This window comes from Oryzias melastigma, linkage group LG13 (assembly GCF_002922805.2).
Source record: "Oryzias melastigma strain HK-1 linkage group LG13, ASM292280v2, whole genome shotgun sequence".
Lineage (NCBI taxonomy): Eukaryota > Metazoa > Chordata > Actinopteri > Beloniformes > Adrianichthyidae > Oryzias > Oryzias melastigma.
Window position 1 is genome coordinate 14,090,169 of NC_050524.1, and position 27,994 is coordinate 14,118,162.

The window sequence follows — 27,994 nt, forward strand, 5'->3', positions numbered from 1 at the left end:
AACAACAAAAAAAGCTGTGGACCAAAATCCTTCAATCCGCTGCATTTACTGTTCAGCATAGAAGAAAATGAAACAGTTTTTTGTATTTACAGGTAGATAACGCCTCAAAGTCTGTCAAAGCAAAAGTCAAAGTGTAACTGACTCATCATTTCTTGGCGTAACATCAAGTTCATGAGCAACTGAAGTAGAAGTTCAAGGAAAACGTCGGAGTTAGAGGAAGAAGCTCACTTACAGAGACTCGGTCCCGAGGATCCTCTGTATCCTTTCGCCGGAGTGGTTGCGCTCGAAGCACAGATGGAAGAGGTGATTGGAGGACGGCCGCGGGCTCAGCATAGGTTTGAGGTCATCGGGCTGATAAAGGCTAACGGAGATCTCATCTCTTAGAGCGTAGTCGACCACAGAGTAACTGTCCTCGCTGGCAGAGAAAGACAGAAAAGAGCATTTCAAAACACTGCATCAACTCAGATCACATTTGTTACATTTCGCCATTCAAATTGAAATATTTGGTAACACTTTAACTATCTACTAGTGCTAAAAATTTAGTTAATGCATTGTAAATTACATAACTAACAAACTGTTAACTAGCGAGTTATAAATGATCTGTTAGTAATATGTTAATGACTTATAACTATAACTTAATTATTGGTGGATTGTGAATAAGCTGTAAGTTGTCTTAGTTATCAACTGTCCTCAAGCTGTGAATTGTTATTTAACAAGTTATTTATAACTCATTCAGTAACAGTTTATCAATGACTTGTTAATGAGCTGGAATGGACAAATTAACATTAAGTGTTACCAAATATTTCATTGATGATGTGCATGGTGGGGGTGGAGTTTATCCTGACAGGTGAGTTTGACTTTAATTGACTAAGACTGATGAGTCAGACAAAGTTTTCCATCATTCACCAGCACACCGTAGCCTGGAAAACCACTGGAGAGATGATGGAGACGGAAAGGTTCAGGTCCCCACACACATTATTGAACTAGAATACTAAGAAGTAAGTTTGACACTTCTTCTCATAAAGTTTGGGGCGAAGCCAGCAAAACTCAGACTAAAAATCTGTTAATATTTCCAATTTATAATATTAAATTAATGTTTTTTTTTTAATCCTACACTAGGGGAATTTAAATTGACAAAAGTTAAAACGGACAAGACTAGTATAGTTACATTAAATAAAATCAATTATTATTTTTAAACTCATCTAGTAAACACTACCTGTAGATTTGATGGAATGCATCAGAGGAAGGTCCTGAATTCAACCATAACTCAATAAATGATGTGAAACAAAATAAAACAATATATATCTTGATGCATCAATAATATCATAATACATATTTTGCTTTGGTTGAAATACAAAATAAATCTACATTGAGCTTTATTTTCACTAAAACTCAAATTAGCAGCTGTTAAAACACTTAGAAAAATAGTTCAGTTGATTTTGCCATAAACACCAACATTTTTATAGTCTGATTTTGAACATGACATGACTACTGTGTCTAGAATTTAAGATTAAAAATAGCTGAGAATCAACAGGACAACATGTGCTCATCCATCCTGCCCTCAAACATCAGGTCACTAAAGGAGGAACCGTTTGAGGAGCTGGAGTTATTTTAAAGTATATAACAAATTAAATTGGATCTCTTCCTTTTGCCAGATTACTAATGAAATAGCAGATTTCGTAATAATTAAAACCTCGATTTCAAATCTTGAAGCATCTTTTATGCCGACTCAGCAAGTCCGTCAAGTACTGAGAGTATGTGTGTGGGAGGGTACAGACAGTACCTTAACACAGGGCACCATCAGCAAACACTTGGTTTTAGAAAGAAGGGACTTAGTGAGACAAGAGGAAAACCGTCTCCAGTCATATGTGTGGTAGAAGGAAACAGGTTCCTGATAGGATTTCCCTTTTTTTAAATAGTAATAAAATTATGAACGAGAAAAATGATTTAGAAAAAGACATTTCCTATTGTACACTCTTTAGATTTTTGTTTTTGACAAAAGTTATGTTGGTATTTTGGTCAAAAATGTTTTCTTCTTTTTCCTTAAAAACATTTTTGCCAAAAAAAAGCATTTATTCTAAGCACATTATTAACCCTAATGCAACAATATCAAGCATTACCCAAGAAAAGAAGTTCATAGATGACATAAAAGGAATCTGTTCCCAATATCTGAGTGTTTTGGTTGGTGACAGCAGTACAAAGGAAATGTCAGAAATCCTGTTTGCGTAAGTGTGGATCCCCGATGGAACAGGGCGGGGCGGCTGCATATTTGTTTGCTGAGTTTCAGACATGTGCAACTAAACAGCTACCCAAAAGTTGCCACACTCCAGACTACTGATGCAGTGGCTTTTGTCTGGGATCCCGTCTTGGCAGTAAGGTGTGAAGACGGAAAAATATGGAAGAAAAAGGCGGATCCAAAAACTGCTAAACGTTATCACAGCTGTGCCCAGCTGCTCGACATTCTCATGTTCACCTAGATCTGCACAAAACACACGGAGCGGACTAATCCCTGGAAAAAGATGTTTAGATAGGAGTCCAGCTCAAGCATGCAGGCAGACACGTGCACGTGCACATGGGAATGATTTTCATTCTCAATGTTGACGCGATGGAAGGAGCAAACACAAAACTAAAAACTGGTGAGAAAAACAACAAAGATGGAAACAACATGTTTCACATGATGCTCAGCGTTCACACTGGAAGACGAGGGAAGTGAGGAGCAGAGAGGAACCAGCTGGAATGTTATGTAAGTGTTCCCCGGACTTCAGCACTTGGAGCGTGACACAAGTCTGACATGGAACGGGCTTCCAGTGCAGACTGAACTCATGATCAAAAGCACATGTGGAAACACTTTCTCCTAATTTACCACGAAATTGAACCAATATAGACATGAAGTTGAGTAACAGGTATTCAAAACTAAAATACATTTTAATAGTTGTAGCAGAAGAGCAAACAAGTGGTTTTAATCAAAAGTTTGATTATATTCTGGGAAAGTACATCTTAAAGTTCCACTCCACTCATCTTTTTTTTATCTTTTTGTGTTTTTATGCCCTTTTTTAGCCAAAAATCTACAAATCTGTCGTTTTTAGGAGATAGTTTCTGCAGAGCAACAGTAGTTCATTGCAAATTCATCCGAGTTGTGGGTGGGACTGTTAGTGCCGAGTTAGCCCGCTTCTTCTTCCCGTCATCCATCTCTTTATACTCTCTCCTGCTAGCTTACACCATAACCTAACATCAGTGGTGCACAAAAAAAAGAAAGAATAAAGTTTTGATCCAGATAACAGCTCAGACGAGGAAAACAAAGATGTTAATGGATCTATTTGTCTGCAAGTGCATGCATCAGAACGGAGCTGAGTAGGGACCTTGTGGCTTGCCGTAGTAGCTTCTACAAGCTTTTTCAAACAGCATTTTTTCATCTGTTCCTAATTCACAACGATTTGAATAAAGAAAAATGTAGGAACTCTCATTTAATCTTATATTTTTATATAGAGAGGTTCTCCATCATGAACAAGAACCACAAGAACACTTTTTTCATTGGAGTGGTTCTTCAAAAAATAAACTGTGCACGAATATTTCACAGTCTAAGGGGGAGTCTGTAAAACAAAGAATTGAAAGCAAATAACATTACCATTATAAATATATAAATAAATATGTATATATTTTATCATTATAAAGCAGGGCTTACACAGTGTTGTTGTGCCCCTTAAGTTAACACTTTAAAAGTCAATTTTCAAGCTTTTTCTGTACTTAACTTGCTTTTATTTATTTTTTGGGACAATAAATCAGATTTTTTTTCTGATTACATAAAGCCAGTTTTCATATAAATTAACCTTAACTAGAATCTGCTTCTAGATTTTTTTTAACCCCAAAAATGTGTTTAGTAACAAAAGGAGAACAAATGTTTCCACAAACAAAAAGGAACTCATTCACAGTTTATTTTTATTTTATTTAGTCACAAAACTCTCATTTGTGAATGAAATGCTACTACATATATTTATATAAAGAATTCCAAACACATGTATAAAGCCAAATAAAGCTTTAAATGACAAAGTAGAGAGCCATTATATAGTTAGCCCCAGGAGTCTCTAAGACCTGCTGTTTCCCTCATGAACCTCTGAAGTTTGAGCTTTCATTACTGCAGATGGAGTGCAGAGGAGAGTGGCGTGCCACAGCACGGCTCCACATCTCACCACAGCACAATCCGATATTCCAACAGTTTCTCACATTCATCCTGACACACAGCCCCAAACGCCAGATCCCTTCTTTTTTTAGAAATTCTTCTAACCTGGGCAGTGCTGGAGCCTGTCGTCTGAGATCCCAGATCAGATTTCCAGAAAAAATTTCTTTTTTTGAGTTCCTTTTTCCCCTCCCTCGTGATTCTCGGTAAGTATTAATCCACGCATGGCGGGAAAATAAGTTCCAGACACAGAAGGGAATGGAAGAGAAAGATTTTTCTGGCAAAGAAATGTAAGTAAATTTTGACCACGTCGTTTAAAGGAGCACCGCCGACCCCCTTTTGTAATGTAAAGCGGCAGACAAAAGGGGAAGCAGACATGCGGGCCATGAAAGATTTGATGGCAGATTTGTGATGCCAGGTTTCTTTGCTGCTCAGTCGTAAAATATCTCTGAAAATCTGTGCAGCATTAAAAAAAAGGAGTAGCATTCCTTTCTAAAAACAATTGGATGCTAGCTGCGAGTCCAAGTGCATTTAAACCAACAGAAGATAGTTCTGCGGAAAGTCTGCAGACCGCAGAAACACCGCGTAAATCAAACATAGTCAGAACATTCAGTTCCACTCACCTCTTCTTCCTGGTGATGATGAGAACATCATTGAAGAGGAAGAGATAAACGTGCTGCCGTGATGTTCGCTTCAGGAAGGCGCCCTCCACCAAAGAGGTCAGCTCCCCTCTCTTTACCATCCATCTGGAGCTTGAGATCAAAGGGAACGGCTGCAGGAGGAGGACACGGATGCTGCTTACATGCACACCAAAAATCTGTTCATTGTATGATTTCTAAAGTAATCAGACATTTATTATCAGACAATATATCCAATTATGAGAAAATCTGAATTATTATCTGAATTATTCATCAATATCATTCTGTGTCAGTACCTTGATCTTAAACTCCAGCTGAGAGTTGATGGTGCACAACATTTCCGTTCGCTCCATCGTCCGGGCTCCTTCATTACACTTTCGCACCACCTGCTCTCACACATACGCACAAGCATCACAATGCAGCAATCAGAACCCCTCTGCTACTGCTACATCCACATTATGACGTCCCAACTTGCCATGTTAATCAATTTATTGTAACTATACAATAATTTTAAGTGAAATGTTAATTTTATAGATTTATATAACTACAAAATACATTTTGGTGCAAAAAACATGAATGTGAATTTCGCCAAACTGCACAATTATAGAAGACATTTAACAATAATTGCAGCACAATCTTAAAATGAATAATTTTTAAGTTGCTCTGGACAAGGCAGAGACATTGTATTGGAAATTCATGCAATAATGTCTTGATATGATGGTTTTCTTCTTCACTTTCATTTCTTTTCAGTGAGGCTCTAAAAGCCAACTCTTATAAAAAAATAAAAAAAAAAACATTTTTTCAGTGTTTTTAACATGGTCTTGTGTCATTTTTCTTAAAATTGTCACTAAAATTCAGTTTATAACTGCATTTCTGAGTATTTCTTTATTCAAATATTTCATATAGTCCTGGATCCAATGCATTCTCACTCCCAACTCATCATATATGGACATATTGTTCGGGTCCCCTCTGCGTCATTTTTTGATGTCCCCAATTCGTCGTTTTTCAAAGTGCTGGCTGTTCCATTAAATTAGGGGTCCTCAACTTGCAGGCAACGGACTAGTATCGGTCTGAAAGCCGCTTGGTACCAGGCCACAGACACTAATCAGGAGTCCCTAAGTCTTGGGACGCGCACTGGACCAGTGCTGGGACGTGGACCGGACCCAGGCCTGGTTCTGGGCTTCATGGCACCCTAGGCAAAGAAATGATTTTCCGCCTCTCATTGAGTTTGAGATTGGTGGAACTGGGGATCAAACCAGGAAGCTCTGCGTTTGGAGACAAGCGCTAACTGGCTGCACCACAGACCAGCTCACAATTCACTTGAAAGTAAGGGGATCTGAACAGTTAAAGGTGTGGGGGAAAAAACAAACAAGAAAAAACACTAGATTGCTGGTTAAATTAGTCTTATTTGACCAAAATGCAGCAGGGAGAGAATTTCTAAGCAATTTTATAAAAGTAAAACAGACAAACCTCTGCTTTGAGCCTGTGTTTCCTCCTCTTCCTATTTTCACCCTTAAAGTTTAAAAGAAGCACTAACAACGGCAACAGCGCCCCCCTCGCTTCCCCCCAACCCAGACAGGAAGAGAGGGCCGCTGCACTGCAGAGTTATTGGTTACATCAAACTTTTGACCGGACCGCTACCAGTACCCTAACCCGGAACCAGTTCTGCGTCTGTTACTGTATCCCGAGGGTTGGGGACACCCAAAACATGACAAAAAGTGACTTGGAGGATGCCCTAACCATACGTCTATATATAACGGGTTGGGAGTGAGAATGTGTTGGCGAATTTGGGGCAGAAACTTGGAGGTGAATTTCTAAAAAACACCTGCCGCTCCACAGAAGCTATGTGTATTATTTTGGCGAAAAACAGCATAATAAAATCAAAAGACTACTGGAAACGCTTTTAAATAGATCAAAAGGTTATCAAAGGGGTCTTCAACAAATGGCAAAAATATAGTGCGTCAATCATGATTGGGGAGGGGGCACTTACAAACTTAAAAAAAACTTTTTAGAGACCTGCAATCTCTAACTGTGCTGTCATTTTCTGCTGCAGGAACAGAGAAGGAGACCTTCTGAATGGACATGGCAAAACAAGTGACCTTTAATGTGGGCCAATTTGGCCAAACAGACGCAGAGAGCACCTGTTATGCCTTCTGTTCAGGGAACAGCAGCGGAAAAAAGAGGAAAGCAGCGTGAAAGCTAACACAGAAATCAAAGGAAACAGAGGAGGTTGTGTCACATCCAACAAACATCTATAAATATATTTCACAATCTCTTCAACAGCTCAGTTCCAAACAAGAATTTTTATGGCTAAAAAGTAAGTTTACTCAACCACTGACTGACCTTGCTGATTTCTTGTAAAGCAGTCTTGCAGTCCTCGTACTGCTTGGAGTTTTTGGGTGTCTTCTGACAAATAGTCTGAAACACAAAAGTACACGGAAAAAAAATCACAGTAAAAATTAACCCACTTATTCCATTCGTGAACCACAAACCACACTCTTATCAGAGGAATAATAACATATTATAACTGTGGGAATAAAGGATCTCTCACACAACTTTCTCAAGATCCAAAAACCGTTGAGAGAACAAGTTTGAACACAAGTACCCCATGAGAGACACTACCATGAGGCAGGGCGGGGAGGGCAAATAAAAGGGAAGAAAGTAAGGGAAGCACACTGTCAACGATTACAAAGTGGCAAAGGAAGCATGAAAGTGAGGAAGCATCACGAGAAGGAAAGTGGAGCTAAACCTTTAGGGATTACAAAGGAATGGAGTGAGGTCAAGCAAACATGCTGGAGGTTAGAACGCACCCAAAACGTTAGATCCGTCAGGGCGGCGCAGGCAAAAAACAAAACAAAACAGTTGCAAGGCTGTCAAAAAAAATCCAGTAATTCCACCGCTTGTTTGCACAGTTCACTCACGTCCAAGAGCAGAGGCAGGCGGGTGATCCGCTGCATGGGCAGGATGAGGAAGGAGATCATCGGGAGGTTCCTGCAGTCTGGGTGGGCCTCTATCTTGGTCAATACCTCCTTAAAAACTGGATTTGTGGAACTGTGGGAGCAAAAACAAGAAGAAATGAATGAAAAAAGAAGGTTTGGTATGAGGGCGACATGATAAGAGAGTGTGTGTCTCCTCGGCCACTTACACCAACTTCTGTAGTGTTCTCTGCTGGTAGACCTCATTGGAGCAGTAGGTGATAAAGGGGTCAAAGTTGGACTCGGCATGCTTGCAAACAATGTCGCTGATGTCATCAATGACTATGTTCATTTCGTGTCTTTCCTCCAGTTCCTTAAAAAACCTACACAAAAAGTGATAAAAAGAAATAAGGTCAGCATGCCTGGGGTTTGGAAAGCTGCACCAATCATCAAATTATGCATCATCTCCCAGAAAAGGAAAAAAAATACATACACAGGACAGAGAGGGGAGAACCACAAACACCTCACCTCGAAACCCACGTCAGGATCCCAATAGGAACTCTTTACTACTTTAAATAGACACAGCCTACCATCAACCATCACAGAGAGGCTTTTTCTCTTCCTGACTAAACCAGATGGCCAATTTAACGACACTCCACTTGTCAGACTTTAGGGGAAAATCTGTTTTTGTGAGTGCAACCCAAAGTGACAAACAGGAAACTGCTGCACAGACACAGGATGTCCTTTTTTATGGGATTTGGGCTCATCTGCAAAAGCAAAACTGGAAGGCTTCCCACCAACCCCACACAAACACATAGTTGAAGAAACAACAAGCAATTGTTTTTGTTTTGTGTCATCAAGGTGGGATTTAATGTTTTATAGTGTAGGGTTATATTATTACTCGGCATATCAATGCAACTTTTGATTTGTCTCAAATGTATAAAATAAGTCACAAACGACACAAGCACCTGCATTTGAAATACTCGGAGAGGCTGACAAGGAATGAGGTAGTTTTGACGCTTGAGTCAAAGCATGCCGGTTCCAAGTAAAGCAGATCTTGTTTAACCAGTATCGAGTCTGACGATCTCCAGCTCTCGCGCGTTTGTAGGCGTGGAGGGTAAAGTCTGGCAGCAATGCTTGTGGCGTTACGTATCACGGAGAGGACAGAGACAGGCTGCAGCGTGTCTAAACGCCAAATAGATTATTTTTGGAATTCTCAAACCCCTATTGTCCATATTACGTGATAATAACTTCAAGCACAAAAATGAATAAATACTCCCAATCTGCTACGGGAATGCAAGTGCGGAAATGTGACAAACAATTGAACTGTAAAGTCATGGAATGCTCGGTGAGAATGCAAACAGAAAGTGCTCGAAACTCACCACTCAAACAGACTAAAAGATTACATTTAAATAATGTTTTTTCTCTTTTTGCAAACATTCAAATAAGTGTCTTTTTAAAGTTTAAGTACATAAATAAAGTGAGAAATGAGCAGAAAATAAAATATCGTTGCTAAGACCACATGTGTTCAAACACTGTGATATTAAGACTTGCACTCACCATGTGTTAAAATAAACATATTAGAGGTGATGTGAACGTGAAATGACTTCATGGCTGAACTCAAGAGAGAGCAGCTGGACTACAAAACCTCCCGTCAATCATCTGCAGGAATGACGGCGTAAAGAACGAGCGCTTTAATTGTTGACACAGCCCAGATTTCCTTATAGACTCGGCTTTTAAGGCTTCTGATGGACGAGTGTTTCCATCGGTCTGGGATCAACAAAAGTTCACAGCCACAAGAATAGGAACACCAAGCGCTGGAGCGAGGAAAGCATCCTGCTCGAACCTACTTCTTGCTGGCCTCACAGACGTCTGAGATGTTGGAGAAGAGATGGTGGTGCTGCATTTTGGTCATGGTCTCTCTGAGCTCTGCCGAGTCCTTGAAGAGACGGATTAGGATCTCCAGGCTGTGGAAGTAAGAGTGCTCCGACGAGATGAGCTCAAAAATGGCCTGATGGGGAAAACAACAAAGCAGTTTAAGGTTACGGTACCTGAAGACACACGTGAGGTGTATGAAGGCCTGGATTTAGCCAGCCCCACTATGGGGTGTACGTAGAAAAACAGGGTTGCAAATGTGAGTGTGCTGAGAGTTTGGGGTGTAATGTCACTCTGAGCCCCTAAAATGCATAGAAAATTAAGCTATAATCAACGCAGTTCATCTACCACATATCTGTCTCCTCCATTGACCTGTATGTCTTATAAGTTTTATATTGAATGTTCTTCCTGAAACTAGTCTCTGCATTTACCGGGCTTGGGACAAGCAGAACACTGGTTTTTGCCCTGTTCCAACACATTCTCCTCCCCAAGGTTAAGGACCCCTCCATTTCACTTTTTGATGTTTTGGGTGTCCCCAAGTTGACAATTTTTGTCGTGCTGGCTGTTTGTGAAATCAAGGGACCTCAACACTCGGCTTCTGGTTTGCGGCCCGGAGGTTGGGGACCTGCAATTTAATGGGAACATCCAGTATGTTGAAAAACAACAACTCGGGGACACCCAAAGTGTCAAAAAGTGACGCAGAGGGGTCCTTAACCAAACGTCAATATGTGACGACTTGGGAGTGAGAATGTGTTGCCTTTTCAGGCATTGTCCCCATTGCCCACGCCTATATCCAGCCTTGGTTGTATGTGTGTGGTTGCGTGGCCCTGCAACAGACTGGGAACATGTTCAGGGTTAACCTCGCCTTCTCCCAACAGTAGCTGGGTTGGCTCAGTGATCCCAAAAGGGACTGGATGAAGAAAAATAGGATTCATATTTCTCAGATGTCTGATTCAGCAAGACACTCAAAGAAGAGGAGCTGCACCGTCAACCCACCTCACATACCAGCAGACTTTAGTCATGTCTGGTATGCTAAAGAAAACCATATACATCCAAATACTTCAGAACCATTTCTGGTTCCAGATGACTTACAAAAGTATTTGTGATGTGGATCTTTCACTTCAAAAGGTATAACAGACCGGAGACAGTCATGAATGTACCTATTGTACTTTTAAAATACTTTTCTTGAAAAGGAGCTTAGATTAAAAAGGAAGTACATAGGCAGCCAACTACCTTAGAACACTCAAAGTTAGACTGTGGGGTTGGAGAAGAGAGAAAAAGCTTACCTCTTGTCTTTTGCGTTCCTCTTGGCTCACCTTGTCAGACAAACCACTTTTTTTCACCTAAACGGAAAACAACACTTGAACATTGACCCCAACACCAAAATTAAACAAGACTTTTGACATTTTTTTTCTAGTTCACAGGCTTTGCAGAGTTATTATACGGGTGTGCAGTATTTGAGTTAGATCACAGTCTCCTCACATAACGACAGGAAAACACTGAATGACATGTTGAGTAAGGAGCTGCTGAAGTTGAAGCTCACCATGGGATTAGAGAGATTTGAGCTGAAAGCAGGACAAATACAGACAGAGGGAACTCCTAGTAGCAACAAAGCACTGCAGATTAAAGGGAGGCTCTTGAACTCACTTTGAAAAGAGTCATTCCACTGATAGTGCATAGTTTAAATTATGTAAGTGTCTCTTTGGCTGGTTTTAAGGGAAGTTAAAAGCTATTCTGGAATCTTGAAATTCATGATGCTTCACAAAGAGGTCGTTTTTCCTTTCTGTTACAAAGAGATGGTAAAGTGGTGGACCTCTCCAGGACAAATATTTCTTCCTTCTTTGTAAGTTCGGTTTGATAGGAAAATTTGCAGATTGGGTTGATGAAACAGCCAGGTTTGAGTCCTACCGTCTTTCCGCTTCATTACTGACAAATAAATGACATGGTTGTGCAAAACAAAGACTCTTAGTCAGACAAATAAAATCAAATTAGATTGTTTTTTGTTTGCGATTGATTCCAGTTCATATGCATACGCCCAGAAACTTTGGAAACTATGCTAATTGCTCTTGGATGACATGAGCCATATTTGTCCCCAACTTGCAAAAGCAAATAAACAGACAGGAATGCTTCAGTAAAGAAAAAAAAAAAAGAGTTTGCTCATCTACTTCCAAAAGATTCCACTGTCTCTCCAAGCATGCAACATGTTATGCATATTTGCAGTATGATGCACACTTCGCCAACACACTGGCACTACTTCCAAGACATCCTGTGGATCTCTGACTGACTGACTGCCTCCCATCCCGCCCGAGTGGCGCAAGAACAACCCAGCCTTGATAATGAGAGTGAGGGGCAGAGGGAAGCAGACGCAAAGGGAGGAAGGGTATGGAGGGTGGCCAAACTGGTTATGACAGCATTCTTTAGAGCACCAGAATTCCACAACTAATTTTAGCAGAGACTGTGTGTTGGTAGAAAGAAAAAAAGTCTAACCACAGTGAGTTGGCTCCAGGTGGTACGCAAGGGTCTGTACTGCACCACGATGCCATCATCAGGTTTGATTTCTCGGGCATCAGCATCCTCGTCCGAGTCGTTGTGTAAAGCTTTCTCCTTGTAGTTCTGATACAGCTCCTCTTCTGAGAAAAACCATTAAACAGAAGTCTGGTTATTTATGATGCATTCCGTGAAAGAGATATGGGTGTAATGCTTCGAAGGATGATGAGGGACAAGAACCGTAAGTGCGTCTCACCTTCGCTGTCAAAAGTCGGCTGAGAGACCAAGACTTTTTTCTTATCTGGACTCTAAACATGAAATAAAAAAATTAAAGGTTACACTGAGAAAAAACAGAAACAGACCCCTCTGTCACCCGACTATGACCCCCTTCTCTGAACCTACTGTGCGTTTACAAGTCTCAGAATCGAGTGACATCACGTCTTCAAACAATCACATTAATTGTTTCATTGTAAGGCTCTGTCGTAACGTCTGGTGCTGCTGTGCCAGAGCCACAGCACTAAGTCCAAAGCAGGGATTTACAGTTCAGAAATGCCCCTAATTCAAAAGGCTGGTCTAAGTAAAACTATCATAGAGAAATTCAAAGAAAAATGTTTTGAGGTTTTAACTGAAATTGCTTTTACAAAAGGTTTCCGTAACCTCATTAAGACCCAAACTAATAGTTGAGCTAACCCTCTACACACTTTATAGTGTTCACTCATAAAGACACAATTTCTTTGCATTTCAGATCAAAAATACTCACTTTGACCATCCCGCCACTTTTCTGGTTTTCCATCCCAGGACTTGAGGGCTTTAAAGTTCTGGGACTCAAGGATTTTGGAGTCCCAGGACTCAAAGTCTTGACTGAATCCGGACTGCTGGGAATAGTTGGGCTCTGTGCTGACTGGACTGGACTTAATGTGAGGCTTTGGATGGGCTTCATCAGCATCGAGTCGTCCATGTCCACGCTACTCACGACCGCCTTCCTGTAGGACGTGCTCCTCAAGCCTCTCCGTAGAGCTCCTGGACTGTCATTATCCTCGTCTGCGTGTTCACCATGGCCTGAGCCTGTGGAGAAGTAGGGCCCCGTTTCCACCATACTGAGAGCTTTCACTGATCTTTTGGAGTGGTCCACGCCCAGCAGTCCCGCTAAACCCTGACCTTGTGTCCCGGGCGGCTTACTGTGCCGACTTTCAGAGGCTAAACCTTTGGGAATGAGCTGCTGGGTGCCCATCTTCAGAGCGGCTGGACTGTGGGTGCTGAGGACAACGGGGGTAGCGGGAGAGGCAGAGGGGGAAGGTGATGGGGAGATTGAGGAAGATGTAGAGGATTGCTTTGTGCTGCATGAGGGTGAGAGGGACATTGGCGACTGTCTGATTGGCGTTTGGGCCCTGTCAGTTGGGGATGAGGAGCGTGGGGTTGGAGGATCTGAGGAGTTCAGGGACAGGAGCGAGGGGATGCTGGAGGTGGAGCTGTGAGAGGGCGTGAGGGGCAGATGCGACAGCGGAGAAGGGCTCGACGAGAACAAATCTTGGTGGTTTTCAGGTGTCTGAGGAGACATTGAGGCTGAGTCGGTGTCATCCTTGATCGGACTCCTCTGGTTGTCCTGAAGACGCCTTTCAAACCACACAGCTTGTCCATTCTTAGCCTTCTCCACGCCATTGTCTCCATTAGAGGTTCTTCTGTTGTCCTCAGTCCTAACTTTGGACATGGGGACATGTTTTTTGGTGCGGCGTCCGCTGCTTAAGCTCCGGACGATTCTGCTCTTCTTGGAGGGTTTTTGGAGGACATGAGTTAGGGTGACTCTGTTCAAACTCTCAGCTGGCTGGTTGGGAGTAAAGGAGCAGTCCACGTTCTCCAAGTGGAAGTCAGAAGTCGTCACGCCATTGTGGTGGTAACTGATAGGTCGTTGTCTGGTTTTGTTCAAGTTCTGGGGGAGTTTGCTGCTGTGCGGTTTCCACAGAGGTGTGATGTTGTTGTTGGACAAATCTACATCGTTGCCAACATCCATGGTTGTTGCATTCGTGGGTCTTTTTCTTTTATGAGGAAACACCTGACGACAGTAAATGTTAACCCCTGGGATTTAAAACAAAGTGAAGAATCAGTATCTGTCAGCAGCACACAGTTCTACTTTCACAGGGTTTACTCATTAACGGTGGTTTCAGTTCACAAACACACTAAGATCAGCTGCAGGCACAGAGCACAGCAGAGAGGACAGACCACTGTTCTTTTGTGTTTGCTCATTGTGGCGAAGTGCCCCAATTAAACGTGAAACTCTCCAGATAGTGTGAGCTGAGATACAACCAGCGAGAAATCTAAACTTCTGAAACATATGAAAATGCTCATCTCTAAAACTACCAGCTCGCAGAGAGGCGTGCACCACTCTTGAACGAAACTAGTTTCCAGCAGGTTAAAGTCCAACTCACCTTCAATCTGTGGATCTGCGTTTCCAGGATCCGAACGGTCATAGAAGAAACTCCTCTAGACAATTGATTAATCCAAATACCTATAATAGAGAACTGGATCAGAAGTTTATTGAGTTTCTGATCAACTGGAGACTCGTGGGAACTCCAGCTGGCTTTACGCGTCTGTGCGCAGCTGAGCGCGCAGAGGAGCTTCTATGACCAGAGGAGGAGGAGGAGGAAGGAGGAAGGGGGGAGGAGGAGGAGAATAGGGCTGTGGAGAAGAGGGAGGCAAACAGCAGCTACTTATTTATAAGACCCAACTAGGGGGAAATTGCTGCAACCTTTAGGCAAGAAGTGATGCGTCAAAAGAAAACTTTTTTTTATGTATCAAATTAAAACAAACTTTTCACCTCATTGTTTTTTTTATTTATTTATAGGCTATTATTATTATTATTATTATTGGTGCAAATAGGTTTAAAAATGTCTATTAAAAATTAAATCTTGTAAGCATGTATTTATTTTTATTTTATTTATTTATCTTTTGGGGGGTTATTTGTATGTACTGGTTCATTTTTTATTTTATTTTTTTCTGTTTTTTTTTTTTAGGATTTTTCTGTATATTTTCTTCTGCACTAATAGCAATTTGTCCATTGTGGGATTAATAAAGCTTTTCCCATTCTCAACAGCCAGTTGTTGTTTGGCGCCATCGTGCGGTTCAGGACGAAATTGCAATATGAGTAAAAAAAATATTCTTCCATCCATTTCTTTATGTGAATATACATACATATCACATCCCAGATTTTATTGGGAGAGGTTCGGGGTACATCTTATACAGGTAAAAATACAGAGAAGGCAGTTTTCGAGTCAAAAGTGGGAAAATGCATTTGTTGCATTCAGAATCAGTTTTTTTGTTGTTGTTTTAATGTAGCATCATATTATTGCACACTTGTGTTTTCCACAGAAATATTCTAACTACCAGAAAGAAAACCATCAATAAGACTTTTCTTATCAAATGACAGAAGGTCAAAAATCCATCTCAGGCAAAGAAGTGTGTGAGGGGAAAAAACAAAATATTTTGCACTTCCCCAGTTCTGCCGCTAGGAGACAATATTGTCATATTTTGTTGAGTGTAATGTTTCTCGAATATAACTGATAGAGTAAACCGAATGCACTTAGATTTTATCTCATGCCCAAACCAGTTGTATAACTGCCAAAACACTATTGTTCATACCAAAAAACTTGAGTAGCCAGTCATTCTAGCTGTTTCAAAAACACAGATTCAAAAACAGTATTATGACCATTAAAAAAACCTTTAAAGTGTTGCAATGATCATAAAATAACTTTGAAGTCACAACAAACAGTCAGATAGACTCTGTGACTTAATCTTGATTATAAAAAATTGAGTCTTTTCATGGTTAAATATCTGTTTGTGTTTTTTTTTTTTTTTAGAAAATAATCCATTTACTACATATGATAATAAATTCAACCCTCGATAGAAACTTGAAAATCCAAATGAGTTTTATTTTCCTTTATTCAGATCAAAATCATCTGCCACTTTAAATGCTTCCTTGGTAACTCCCTTCATAAAATCCATTCTGCATTTAGCATTTTTAAAAACCAAAAATAAGCTTAAAATGGACCTATTATCTTCAATTGTAAATGTACACTATGGTAGAAGTTTTTACAAGCTTCTCTGTCTGCATAAAAAACAGTTCAGGAGCACACTTCCATTACAGACCTTTCATCTTTTTTAAGTGAGACTGCTTTCAGAATGGCTGACTGCCATTTTGCTTCCCTATAAAACCTGTAAAAACATCCACCAACCTGAGCTATACCGTTGGACTCTTTATTATTCCAAAGAATGCTTGGTGTACATTTGCTTTTAAAATCCGCTATAAAATTAGTGAATTTAAAGGACTAGAGTTTTAAGTATGCTTGGAAAATAAAAGTTTAACATTATAAATAAAAACAAGACTTTTTGTGTGTGTTTATGGACAAATCAAGGGAAAGAATTAGACTTCAGGCTGGAAATTCTTTCCATCTGTCTCCTATTGGAACTGTGAAGGTGAAATTTTATAAAGGTGCATTTCAACAGCATGGACTCTAGATTACTGTGCAGTGTTCTGTCAAAAAAACAATAAACCATCATCTGGTCACAGAAGGTCACCAACCCTTTGTACTTTCTATGGACAGAATGTTTCATTCTGACAAGCCCAAACCCATTTCCAAAGAGAATGTTATGAAACATGAATTATTCATGACACTATTGTCTAATATCTACACCTACTCCAAGCTAAAATACTGCTAAAAGGAATTAAACAAAGAAAAGTCATGCCTCGATTGGCTTACATCTGAAATCTAGTCTACCTTTAAAAAAAATTGAGAATATCATGAATTCCAGGTACTAAAAGCTAATACTGTGGCCTTATTCTTTTGTTTGTAAGCTGCTTAACATGCACATGGTTGGAAAACAGCATTTTATCCACAATTTACAGGTGTTTGAAACCAAAACTCCAGTATGATGAAAACAACTCCAAAAAGAATTTATTTTGAAAAACGTTGACAAAGAAATGCTTTCATTTTGAATAAACAAATTTGTCTTTATACATTTTCAAGAGGTGAGAATAGCACTTCGCTCTTATTTTAAGCCACATATACAGTGTATAAATAACGTCTGGTCTGGAAGTGGTGAGTCAGCCCAGGGCGACGCTCATAAACAGCATCACTCTAGTGTCTGTTGTTGCATTCAATTCTTACAAAAATGTAACAGTGTGTGTGGTGAGAGGTCAGAGGTCAGATATTGTATCCTGATTATAATTCGTTTTAATGAGCAGAAGACTGAGATCCAAAAGGAGAACTTATCATTGAGTGTTTTTTTACACATTCTCATGATGGAGGATATATAAATTATATATAAAGAAAATTAAATTTTAAATACATTTCTGTTTTTTTTCTTTATTAAATCATTGTGAATCAGGAGCAGACAAAAAATGCAGCTGGAAAAAGCTTGTAGGTATGACGTAGGCACTACTGTAGCTAAAGACAGCGCAAACAGAGATGATGGGAAATGAGGGTGGGCTTACTCCCTGACAAAAGTCCCGCCCACAACTCAGAGGCAAATTTCTGAGGAACTTCTGCTCTGACAGTTATTTTATTATTATTTTAGAGACCTAAAAAGTAGCATAAATATAATTAAAATACATCTAAAGATAAATATTATTTATTTATTTTGGAAGAATATGCGTCACAGTCAAACTCCTTCAACATAGCCCACAAATATAAATGTAAGTCACCTGTTTTGTAACAACCCCTTATCTCAGTATCACCTCTGCCCTCTGCTTCCTGTTCATCATCCGTTACCTGCTGTAGTTTAGGCCACATTTGAGCATTAAAGCTGCACTGCTGCACTCAGCATTCCTGAACATAGTCAGTCTTTTGGCGTTTCATAAAAATAACACACACACACACACAAAAAGCCCTTTTTCGCATCATACCTCCCTCTTTTTTTCCCTCTCTTCTGCTTTGTCTGACTCACAACCTATTGTGCCTCTCCTACTCAGCAGAGCTGTTGCTCGCTGTCCTTGCCTGCTCTCCTCTCCCCTCACCCTTCACTTCCACCCACACATCTCCTCATCCGTCCTCGCAGAAAACAGCACAGCACTAACAGCTGCAATTACTGCAGTCATAGATTGGTCTGAAATAAAAAAACATGTTCAAAACAAGAAATCGAACTCAGAAGAGGGGAAGAATTGTTATATGTGTTCAAGTAACAAGAGTCACAAATGTCAGGAGACTAGTTTGTCTGAGACCTATTTCATGGTGTTATACAGCTATGTGGGTAAGTACATATGGAACTAACAGTGGGGGCATCTGCCACATGAACACATGTTTGAACCCAGACTAATCACCATGGTTACAGGGCTTTTTGCATGTGCTGATTGGCTGTGGTAGCAGCAATGACCCGTGATTGACTCTCCCCCGTGGGTTTTCATTGGCTGTTTGCCTCAGGACAATGATGTCAGTTTGGCATGTCGTAGTAGATGTGGCATTGAGATTTGGGCATGGACAAAGACTCTAAGCGTATGGAGTCTGCTTTTTTTTGGCAAGAAGTGCATGATCAAGAGACAGATTAAAGTTTTATGTTAAGAAGAAATCTGCTCAGAACTTATCAATATAACCAAAACTCATCTATTGTTCTACCCTAATGAGACATAAATAGAAATGGATGAAGGAATGAAGACTTTAATTGATGAATTGACGCATAGACGTTTGTTGATGTGGCATGATGAGGTCCAGGGTCCTAAATAGAATACATCATCGTTTTAAGTTATAACATCAGAAGCTACGTTCACACTGCGCTCGGCGATGCTTGTTTAAGTGACCACTTTCAATGAAAAATCTAAACAACTGTAATTGTGCTTTTTAGGCTTCCACATTAAAAACTCAATTTTTCACAAAAATAATGTGCATAATTTTAGAACCTTTTTTGGGCTCCACATGCAAAACCTGTTTGAACGCTAGTTGAAAGTTAAACCAGTTGAACTTTGACCAGTCAGGTATTTGGATTTGGTAGTGAATGGATGGTGTCTCTTTTAATTCAAAGAAGTACCAACCATTTGAAAATTGATCAATTAATAACTTTGGTTTGTGCCCAGAGTGAATTTTCTGATACTAAGTCTTCCATGTATTAGGAAAAAGTTGAGAGAGAAAATGTCTAGAGCAAGATTTGTGAGATTTGTACTGCTCTGACATTTTGCACCAAGACTCTTTAAGCTGTAGTAGAGGCTGAATGCAAAGCAAAGCTCTTAACTTAGTTCCAATACTCACTGATGGTCATGAGCTCTGGGTCGTGACCGAGAGTCGTGACCATCAGTGAGTATTGGAACCAAGTTGAGAATGAGATCCTGACTACAAGCCACCGAAATGAGCTACCTCACCCTTAGAGGTAGGGTGAGAAGCCTGGTCCCCCAGAGAGAGCTCGGAGTAGAGCCACTTCTCCTCCACATCAATAGGAGCCAATTGAGGTGGTTTGAACATCTGGTCCGGATGCCTCCTGGACAATTCCCTGGAGAGGTGTTCTGGGCATGTCCCACTGGGCGGAGGCCCCGGGGGAGACCCAGGACACGCAGGATAGACTATGTTTCTCGGCTGGCCTGGGAACGCCTCGGGGTCCCCCAGAGGAAATGGAGGAAGTGGCCGGGGAGAGGGAATTCTGGGCATCTTTGCTTAGACTGCTACCCCCGCGACCCGGTCCTGGATGAGATGAAGAAGATGGACGGACTCTTCCGGCTGTAGGAGGTGGACATGCACTAGTAAACGATAGAAGAGTAAAAGAAGAAGAATGCCCTTCCTGAACACCTCAGACCAGGGGTCCACAAACTTTTCCTTTCACTGATGTGGGGCCAGGGTCAGTATGAATGCTAACTTAAAAAGTGTTTTCTGTCTGTTTCTGTCTACAATTGATGCTAACAGTGTTTTAGGTTAATATCAATCGCAGAGTGTGTCTGAACGTAAAAATTTAGGGTTTTCTAGAAAGCCACAGATAACCAAATATTAATAACCCTTTCTAGGATTTTTGCAGAAAAAGTCAAGAAATAAATACTTCAACGGCTCCCTGTTAATGTTGTTTTTAAAGCTCTTCTTGGTCCAGTTTACTAGAAGTTTTCTAGTGAGCGCAAAAGGTGAACTGTGATGTAGAAAGGGAACCCTGTATTCCTTTTCTTTTTGACTGTCCGGGGAGGGGTTTGAGATAGGGACACAGAATGTAGAAGGGGGGGGATTTTATGTTATTTTAGGGTTTCAATCTCAAAGCCAGATTCGGGAAAAAAAAAAAAAATCACGTATCTCTGATATTGTTCAGGGGCGGGGCCAAACGCTGAGGTGGGCCAGATCCGGCCCGCGGGCCGCCGTTTGGGGACCCCTGCCTTAGACTAAACGTGAGTTCAAGAACATGTTTATAGTTTCTGAACACATGTCACATGCCAGGTGTGAACATATCAAAACAGTCAAAATAATCATAAAAACACAAAATTATTTACAAGTGTGAAGAAATGACTGCAAGGAGACAAAAAGAAAAACATCAAAGTGAACGCAGCGCGTAGAGAGACCACATGTTGATTTTCATGATAAAACCTGAAGGGAAATGGTTATGCAATCTGTGGAAAAACTGCAAAACAGCTGCTAGGAGAACTAGTCAAAAGAGCAACTTTAGAAATGTTTGGAGAAGTGGTGAAGCAATGACATTTGAAATGTAACCCACGATGCTTTGGAGTCACCTGAGGTTTACAGACATCCTGCTGGATGAAAACAGCTCACCTCTGAAATGTTTCATTTGAAACCTGCCGCCAAGTGTGTTTGGGATTTTATTGTGGCAAACTGTCAGTCATGTTAGCTTACATCAACACAATGTCAGACATGTGCATTGTGTTTTTCTGCTGATAATGAAGAAGTGATTTTGTTGAACATGTCTCCAACACCCCCTCACTTCAACAGATACGCAGAAAGGGCTAAGCACACACTGTAATTACATGTACCAACAGAGTCAACAAACAAGGAGCCAAGATAGCATCGCATTTTTTGGGATGACTATGGGAATAGATGGCAAACATCTGTAAGTGATTCACCGCAACTTTTTTTTTTTTCCACTGGAAGTTAAAGATATGATGGGAAAAACAGTAACCTCCTGATAAGGAAGTCATGGTTTAAACTCCCTCTCTGCTCTTTATTTCTATTTTCTTGCATTACTAACATAGGTTTTCTACAAAAATGCTTGTGAGCTCATGAAAATGAACTTTCTGAGCCCAGAATGACAAGAGTTGGACAATCGAGGGTTTGTCCATTTTTAGCCTCTGCGGTTTTTGGCTGTACTAGGATTTGCTGACTCGTGATATGTCATCGGTGTAAAACTTTGTGCAAACACTTCCAAGTTTTTAAGGTCAAATCATCTGGTGTGGTCAGTGTTTCACATACATAAGCTTTGGTTATTTGTGATTGAGATGTTACTAGTGAAATGTGATGTCAACGACCCCACTGCTGTTTTTTGCTCTTAAGGCATGCTCGACTGGTTGTCGTTCTTATAAACAGAACTTTTTTTATTTCAAGAAAATGCTACAGAGCAGGAATTCCAGCTGAAGCTGCAGCTGTTGCTCATCAATCCACATAGTGAAGAAAAATACACACTCAAAAAATCCTCTTATGTGTCTAATTTCTTCAGTTTTTGATTTCTTATTATTGCCTTTGACCCAGAAAGCTGTGTCAGCAAAACACCAAAGGATGTCTCATTTTCTGGAATACACCCTGGAGAATTGAGGAAGTTTTATCAGAGGAGCTATAAACTTGCCAACATGTATTTTTTCCCCTCCTCTTCTCTTTCAAAGGCCTAAATACAGCTTTATGATGCAACACAGCAGGAGTTAGAGGTTGTTCCTCAAGTTGTACTCAGTTGGCATTGATAGCTTGAAATGCAAAGGAAATCTTAACCTCTTGGGTGGCTTTATCTTGACTCTTCTAAATCCACTTTACACAGCAATGTCGACTTCCAACTTCATCTTCGTGTAAAGAAAGTTGATGATTGTTAGTGCCATTCTTGTAAGTTCCAGTACTGTAGAACCAAAGGGATGTCACCAGTGTCTCATTGTAGTCCAAACGCTTCAGACAACAAATTTGAGCTCATAATTATTAGAAATCTCCTCATAATTACACACAAAGGAAGAGTAGTCATTGGGGGTGTGCATTTTGATACTTTCAATACTTCTGTCACAGTTTTTCTTTATGTACAGTAAAGAGCTTGAATTTGGGTGCGAGTTCATGCTGGTGCAGTGTCTATCTGTCTACAGTGTTGCCAGATTGGGCAAAAAACCCACCCAGTCGGAGCAGAAAACTCCCCAATCTGGCAACGTTGTCTGTGTAAACCGTGCATCACCTTCTCTCACATTGATCCTCACCTCCCCGTTTCATCAGAGAGATTCATTACAGAGCCACATATTTGCACACAATGGCAGGATTTTTTGTTATGTTGCTTATATTAATGTAGCTTTTGTTTACTTTTTACTAGTGACTTTAATATTTTATTACTGCTTTGATTTTTTTATATATGTTTTGATGCTGTTATACTCATATTTTTGTTACAATTTTTTTTTAAAGAAATGCTGTACTAATTACTGTTTTCTTCTTCTTATAATACTATTCTGCCATTATTAATATACATGTTCTATGTTAGATGTATGTTCAGTACAGATTGTTTTTTTATTTGCTTAAAGCCTCAGTCCTGTGTTTCATTATTCACTTAATGAACAAAAAAATGTGTATTTCTGAATTTATTCTATAATACAACATTTCAAGAAAAAAATATCGATATTGCAATACTGGCATTGTAGCTACCAAATTCCCAGTATCGCCCTCCCCTAGTGGTTGGATCTCGTCTCCGTTGTGAAGATCCAAAAACGTTCCTATTACCTCAAGCAACAATCTGAAACCAAGTTTTCCTCTGATGAGAGAGGATGGGTGATAAGTGAAGAGCATTGCTGAAAGGCAGACCTGAGGTGTAGAACACATAAATGTCAAACATCCCTGCTGTGACAATTACGCCTCAATTTTGACTTTGGGTTAAATGCTCTCCTGCCCTTTATGTCTGGAATTAGCATAAACGCACATTGGGGTTTCCAAGATTGTCCCCTGCTTTTAAGTCCAAGCAGGAATCTTGTATCAGGCTCACAGAAAGATACAGTTATGAGAACAAATCTATTTTTATTGTACTTATGAATCCTTCTTATATCTGTATTTCTGGTGTTGTGTGCCTGATCATGTGGCACACCAGTCACAAACACAAGGACACATGTACATTTGTGATTTCACTTTCCTTAAGGTGCTTGTAAACCACATAACTGTCCTATAAATAATTAAACAAAAGGTTTTTATTGTTAAGATTGTATTTTGTTAGAAGTTCTTCCAAAAGTTGCAGTCTACACATAGTATTCTAAGAAGTCAAAAGTTCTCACTGCTCATAGTCTGAAGTTTAAGTTTCTAAAGTTGTCATAAGGATTTTACAGATGTTTACAGGGTGAAAATGTGTATTATTATCAGTAACATACATAAATGCAATGTTGAAGACAGAACACTGCTGCACTCTGTAAGTCAATCTCTTGACTGTTACTTTGTTCAGCACCTGCTCGACCTCCGATCCTGCTGGCTGTGGAGGCATAACAGAGACAAAGTAAAACACAAGAGTGTTACAGATCAGGTCATTTTACACAGGAGAAGCAAGCGAGGCAAGACAGAATCAATACGTACTAGAAAAGGTTCTTGAAAGTGGGTACAAACTGTTGTACAAAAACATTTCATAAGAAGAACTGTTAGTAATGTTTATTTGATACAGAAAGATGTGCAGAAAACAATTATCAAACTGTAGCGGTCTTTCTCTGGGCTGATGATGTCTTGCACACGTGGAATAAGCTTTGACCTTTGGCTAAATCCCCGTTTTGGGCTTCTGCATTCAAAACTCTCGCGTTCAGGCATTGCCACACAAGTTTCTACAACTGTTTTTGGCTCTTTGTACAAAAATTCCAGCCATTGAATGCGAGTTGAGGTGAGGTTAAACTTTGACCAATCGGGGACTCGCATTTTGTAGTGATGAATGGATGATTTAAAAAATATGATTGTGATAGGCTGAGGAAGCAAGACAGGCAATTTAAGTTCAGGTTGAAGGCATAAGGATGAGCAAGCAACGCAGATTGGATTCACGCCGAAACTTCACAAACAAACAATAGTGTCACACAAGAAAACTGAGCATTGTAAGCATCAAGATTAATGACTAATTAGAAAACAGAAAGTACCACTTTGGGAATTACAAGAGACAGGTCCACGTTTCACACAAGCAAACAGTCCACACACATCCACATTCCTGTTCCTTTGCAATTAAAGTCTGAGTCACACAGCAGCACCCAGAGCTATTTCTGTCCTCATCCAGCCCAGTTTTCTTTAGGCATCTTCACAACATGCTTTTCCACCCAATTATTTTATTATTTTTTTAGACGTTTTCTTATAACGAAGTGAATCACACTGAAATTCTTTTATGAGTGCCACAAAGCCAGTCTGAACTTCAGATAAAGAAAATGGTAAATGCTTTGTGGGTTTTGTGGAACATCAACAACACACAAACCTCCCCACTGAGCGACAGCACGTCATTGAGTTTGATGGCTCTCATCTGCCTGACACCGGCGTGTAGCGCGCTCAGCACTACTGTCTGCTCCAAAATCCCTCTGAATGTACATCCATCTTGCTCACCTGAGAGTCCTGTCACTCAGTGGCAGCGGCGCTCTGAACAGAGCTCGTCAGCTTGTCAGCTCTTCCTCCCACACCCCTGAGCCGGCTACAGATCCACTCCAACTGAGCAGCCAAGAATACAGCTGAATTACAGTGCTGTCCAACGCACCACATCTACAACAAGCACAGCTGACAGCGTCTGGATCCCTGTCATCTCCTCACGTTGTCTTCTTTCAAACCAAACTATGTTTTGACTGGGTTTGAAACGTTTCCTGAGTAACAATGCTCTAATTTAGTTTTTTTACTCCCTAGATTTTTTCAATGAATGCCTTTTTTATGACAGAAGACTGATATGAATCCACAGCAAAGAAGAGAAGTGACACTATCTTGTCAGTTATTTCCTAGACCAATTTTCTCTGTTCTGCAAACGTGATTTTCTCTTCATGTTCTGTCAGACACATTTAAGGCAGAGCGTACTCGGAGAAAGAGGCAGAAGTGTGAAGGCACTGTGACACATCATCAAGCTCTACAGGGAGCCAAAGACGTTTACAATGTTTTAATCTTCACAGCAAAGTAATTCACTTTGTGATTTTACAGAAATGTGATGCCAGACGCCCCTCGTCTGTGGGTAGAACCGGACTTCCACCTGTGACCCGCTGAGCCCTGCCGGCGCAGGTCACACTGACATAGTTTTCCACTGCAGTGAGAAAAGCTCCATTTCAGGTCTTTTTACAATGAATCAGATTTTAGGTCAGTCTAGGGAAAAAGTAGATGTAAGTTTTTAAGAAGGCAATTCTGGCCATGAAGGAACAAAAATCAGTTTCTCATCCAATTTTAAATTCGCAACTTCTTAAAGACCCGCTTCAATGAAAATTGCCTTTTTTTGTTTTTAACATGTTCTTGTAGCATTTTCTCATAGTAGAGGACCTATTTAAAATAATTTGAGATTAAAAGTGCATTTCTGAGTATTTCCAATCGCATTGAATCAGGAGCAGATGAAAATCGGGTGCTTGTAAAATGCTCAACTTAATGACACAGCTGATGAAATGGGCTGCAAAGTTTCCTTTTTCAACTCCAACTCTGAAGCATCCTCATGTAGACAAAAAGAACTATTAGCGTCTTAATTTCCCTCGTCTGAGCTGGTGTCTGCCTCTAAACTATATAGCTCCAGTATTGCTTGTCATTTATTTATTTATTTTTTTTTGTGCTAATGTTAGTTTGGCCTTGAGAGATGCTATATGCTAACAAGAGAGGAAGTAAACAAAGGGCTGATGGGAAATTAACGGCTAACTTAGTCCCTCTCAATATGTCTTTAATAAAAAGGGAAATCTTTTTGATTTTGGCTAAAAACACCATAATTATAATTTAAAGGACCACTGATAACGATTTTACAATTAAAATATTTATATAATTGGAGGGGGACTTTAAGTGTGGCTACAGTTTTCTTTTATGGTTATAAGATTTCACCTTTTATGTGTGAATTTTTCTTACATTTTCCTGATGTCTTCTTTGAATCTCCATCCTGAGCTGCAAAACAAACAAACAAACAAACCAACAGTAGGGTACATGACACACTGAGAATGTTTTCCAAATTCAGGAAACCACAACATTTAAAAAAAAATGTGATGTTTATTTCTTCTTTTATTCTTTCATTTATTTATTCACTCACTCACTAACCTTTCTTTATAATAATTACACTCCGAAAACAATCAATTTTGGTCAAAAGATTGAATAAATAAAATAAAATACAGATCAATGAATCTTGTTGAGTCCCTTATATCTATGTATTATATAATTAATTAAATTTTTTTATAGATTGACATTTTTTTATGTCTTCCCTACAGTTATCTGAACCTCTTGTGGAGAAACAGTGAAATTTAGAATTTGTTCTCACAGTTGGTTTAATAAACATGTTTCATTCCCTCAGACTGTATTTATCATTTCTTAATTGGAAAAGTCTTTGGATGCTTTTTGGTTCTTTTATTTATTTATTATTTAAGATTATTTGAATTATTTTCAAATTAACCAGCTCTGCAAGTTTTAATAATTTGAATTTGTTAAAGAAGAAAAACAGAATTAACCTTTATTCTGCATGTGTTTCCACACAGGTTGGAAGAAACTTATAAAGTGTAAACTGATGACTGATTTAAAAAAAGTTTAACTTTATTTGACAGTTTATGTAATTCATTTGTTTCTACCATCTCAATTTTTCCTCAGTTATTACACCAATAATTTTTTATTTTTGACACTCTTTGAGTTTCTTCATCATTAATCATAGTTTTCTTATTAGTGTTGATTGTTCCATTTTTAAATTCTATATCAAAAACTCAATAGTATCAAAATATGTTATTCCGTCCATAAATTCAATGAGAGCAAGATAAGATGTTCAGTTTGTCCCTTAAACCGTTTTGTGTTCGTCTATCCATCAGTTTCTGCTGCTCATCCTTGTTGAAGTTGTGGGGCAGCACCAGGACGTCCCTCTTTCAGGCTATCGTTTCCAGCCAAGAGACATAATCTCTCCAACATGTTAAGGTCTGTTTCCGGTTGGATTATAACATCTCACCAGAAAGGTGGCATTCCTGGCACTTAAATTTGTCTCTACTCCAAGTCCCTCCTGGATGGCTGAGCTTTGGAATCCTCAGCTCTCCTCCAGAGGAAGTCATGAAGGTTGATGATCTCAATCATTTGTTTGATTTATAACACGTTACTTCACGTGAATCAGTCAGAGCTCCTCTTCATTCCAGGGTGGTGAGAAGCCGCTCCACTTAACACCCACACAGCGACAGAAGGAGATGTTATCTGTCCTGTCACTTCGTCCAGTCTCCATCCTTCTTTCATTTCTGTGTAAAGTGAGTCAAAATGAAAAAGCCTGAGGCTCCAGAGAACCCAAACGTGTTTTTCCTGCTCCTACACATGCTGTCATTCTTCCTCCTTGAGCGACCCCATCCCTCATCAGAGATGTGAGCACCAGATGAGAGCATTCACTCCAGGAGAAGCCGTTTGACCGTCAGCACACAGATTCATAAAGATCTTCATCGTGACACCCCTTATTCATCTCAGCCTGAAGAAAGGAGGCCACGGGATTCACTCTCTCTGTAAATCCTTGACTGAAGTAGTGATGCGACCATAAATCATGGTATTAATCACTGTGAGAAGCTCAAGTGTTCCAATTATTATTAAATCTGAATTGATAGGGTTCAATAAATCAAGCCTCAAGGCCTCAAGTTTTGAGTTACATATTTT

The 27,994-nt window shown here is 39.9% G+C and overlaps 1 protein-coding gene across 2 annotated transcripts in view; it reads right to left on the reverse strand.

Moving 5' to 3' along the window:
• LOC112149219 (rho guanine nucleotide exchange factor 26) overlaps positions 1–14,973 on the reverse strand; it is a 27,482-nt gene extending 12,509 nt beyond the window's left edge. The window contains exons 1-12 of one of the 2 annotated variants that reach the window (XM_024276782.2): positions 14,513–14,973; positions 12,850–14,162; positions 12,346–12,397; positions 12,090–12,232; positions 10,889–10,945; positions 9,578–9,738; positions 7,958–8,110; positions 7,734–7,863; positions 7,156–7,230; positions 5,109–5,198; positions 4,798–4,946; positions 233–415 (exon numbers count right to left, since the gene is read on the reverse strand). In XM_024276782.2, the coding sequence (XP_024132550.1) occupies positions 233–415; positions 4,798–4,946; positions 5,109–5,198; positions 7,156–7,230; positions 7,734–7,863; positions 7,958–8,110; positions 9,578–9,738; positions 10,889–10,945; positions 12,090–12,232; positions 12,346–12,397; positions 12,850–14,097 (2,441 nt within the window). In that variant the 5' untranslated portion in view covers positions 14,098–14,162; positions 14,513–14,973. Of the gene's footprint in view, positions 1–232; positions 416–4,797; positions 4,947–5,108; positions 5,199–7,155; positions 7,231–7,733; positions 7,864–7,957; positions 8,111–9,577; positions 9,739–10,888; positions 10,946–12,089; positions 12,233–12,345; positions 12,398–12,849; positions 14,169–14,512 lie in introns of both variants that reach the window. The other variant, XM_036214730.1, reaches the window with a different exon arrangement.
• Between the last annotated feature and the right edge of the window lie 13,021 nt (positions 14,974–27,994).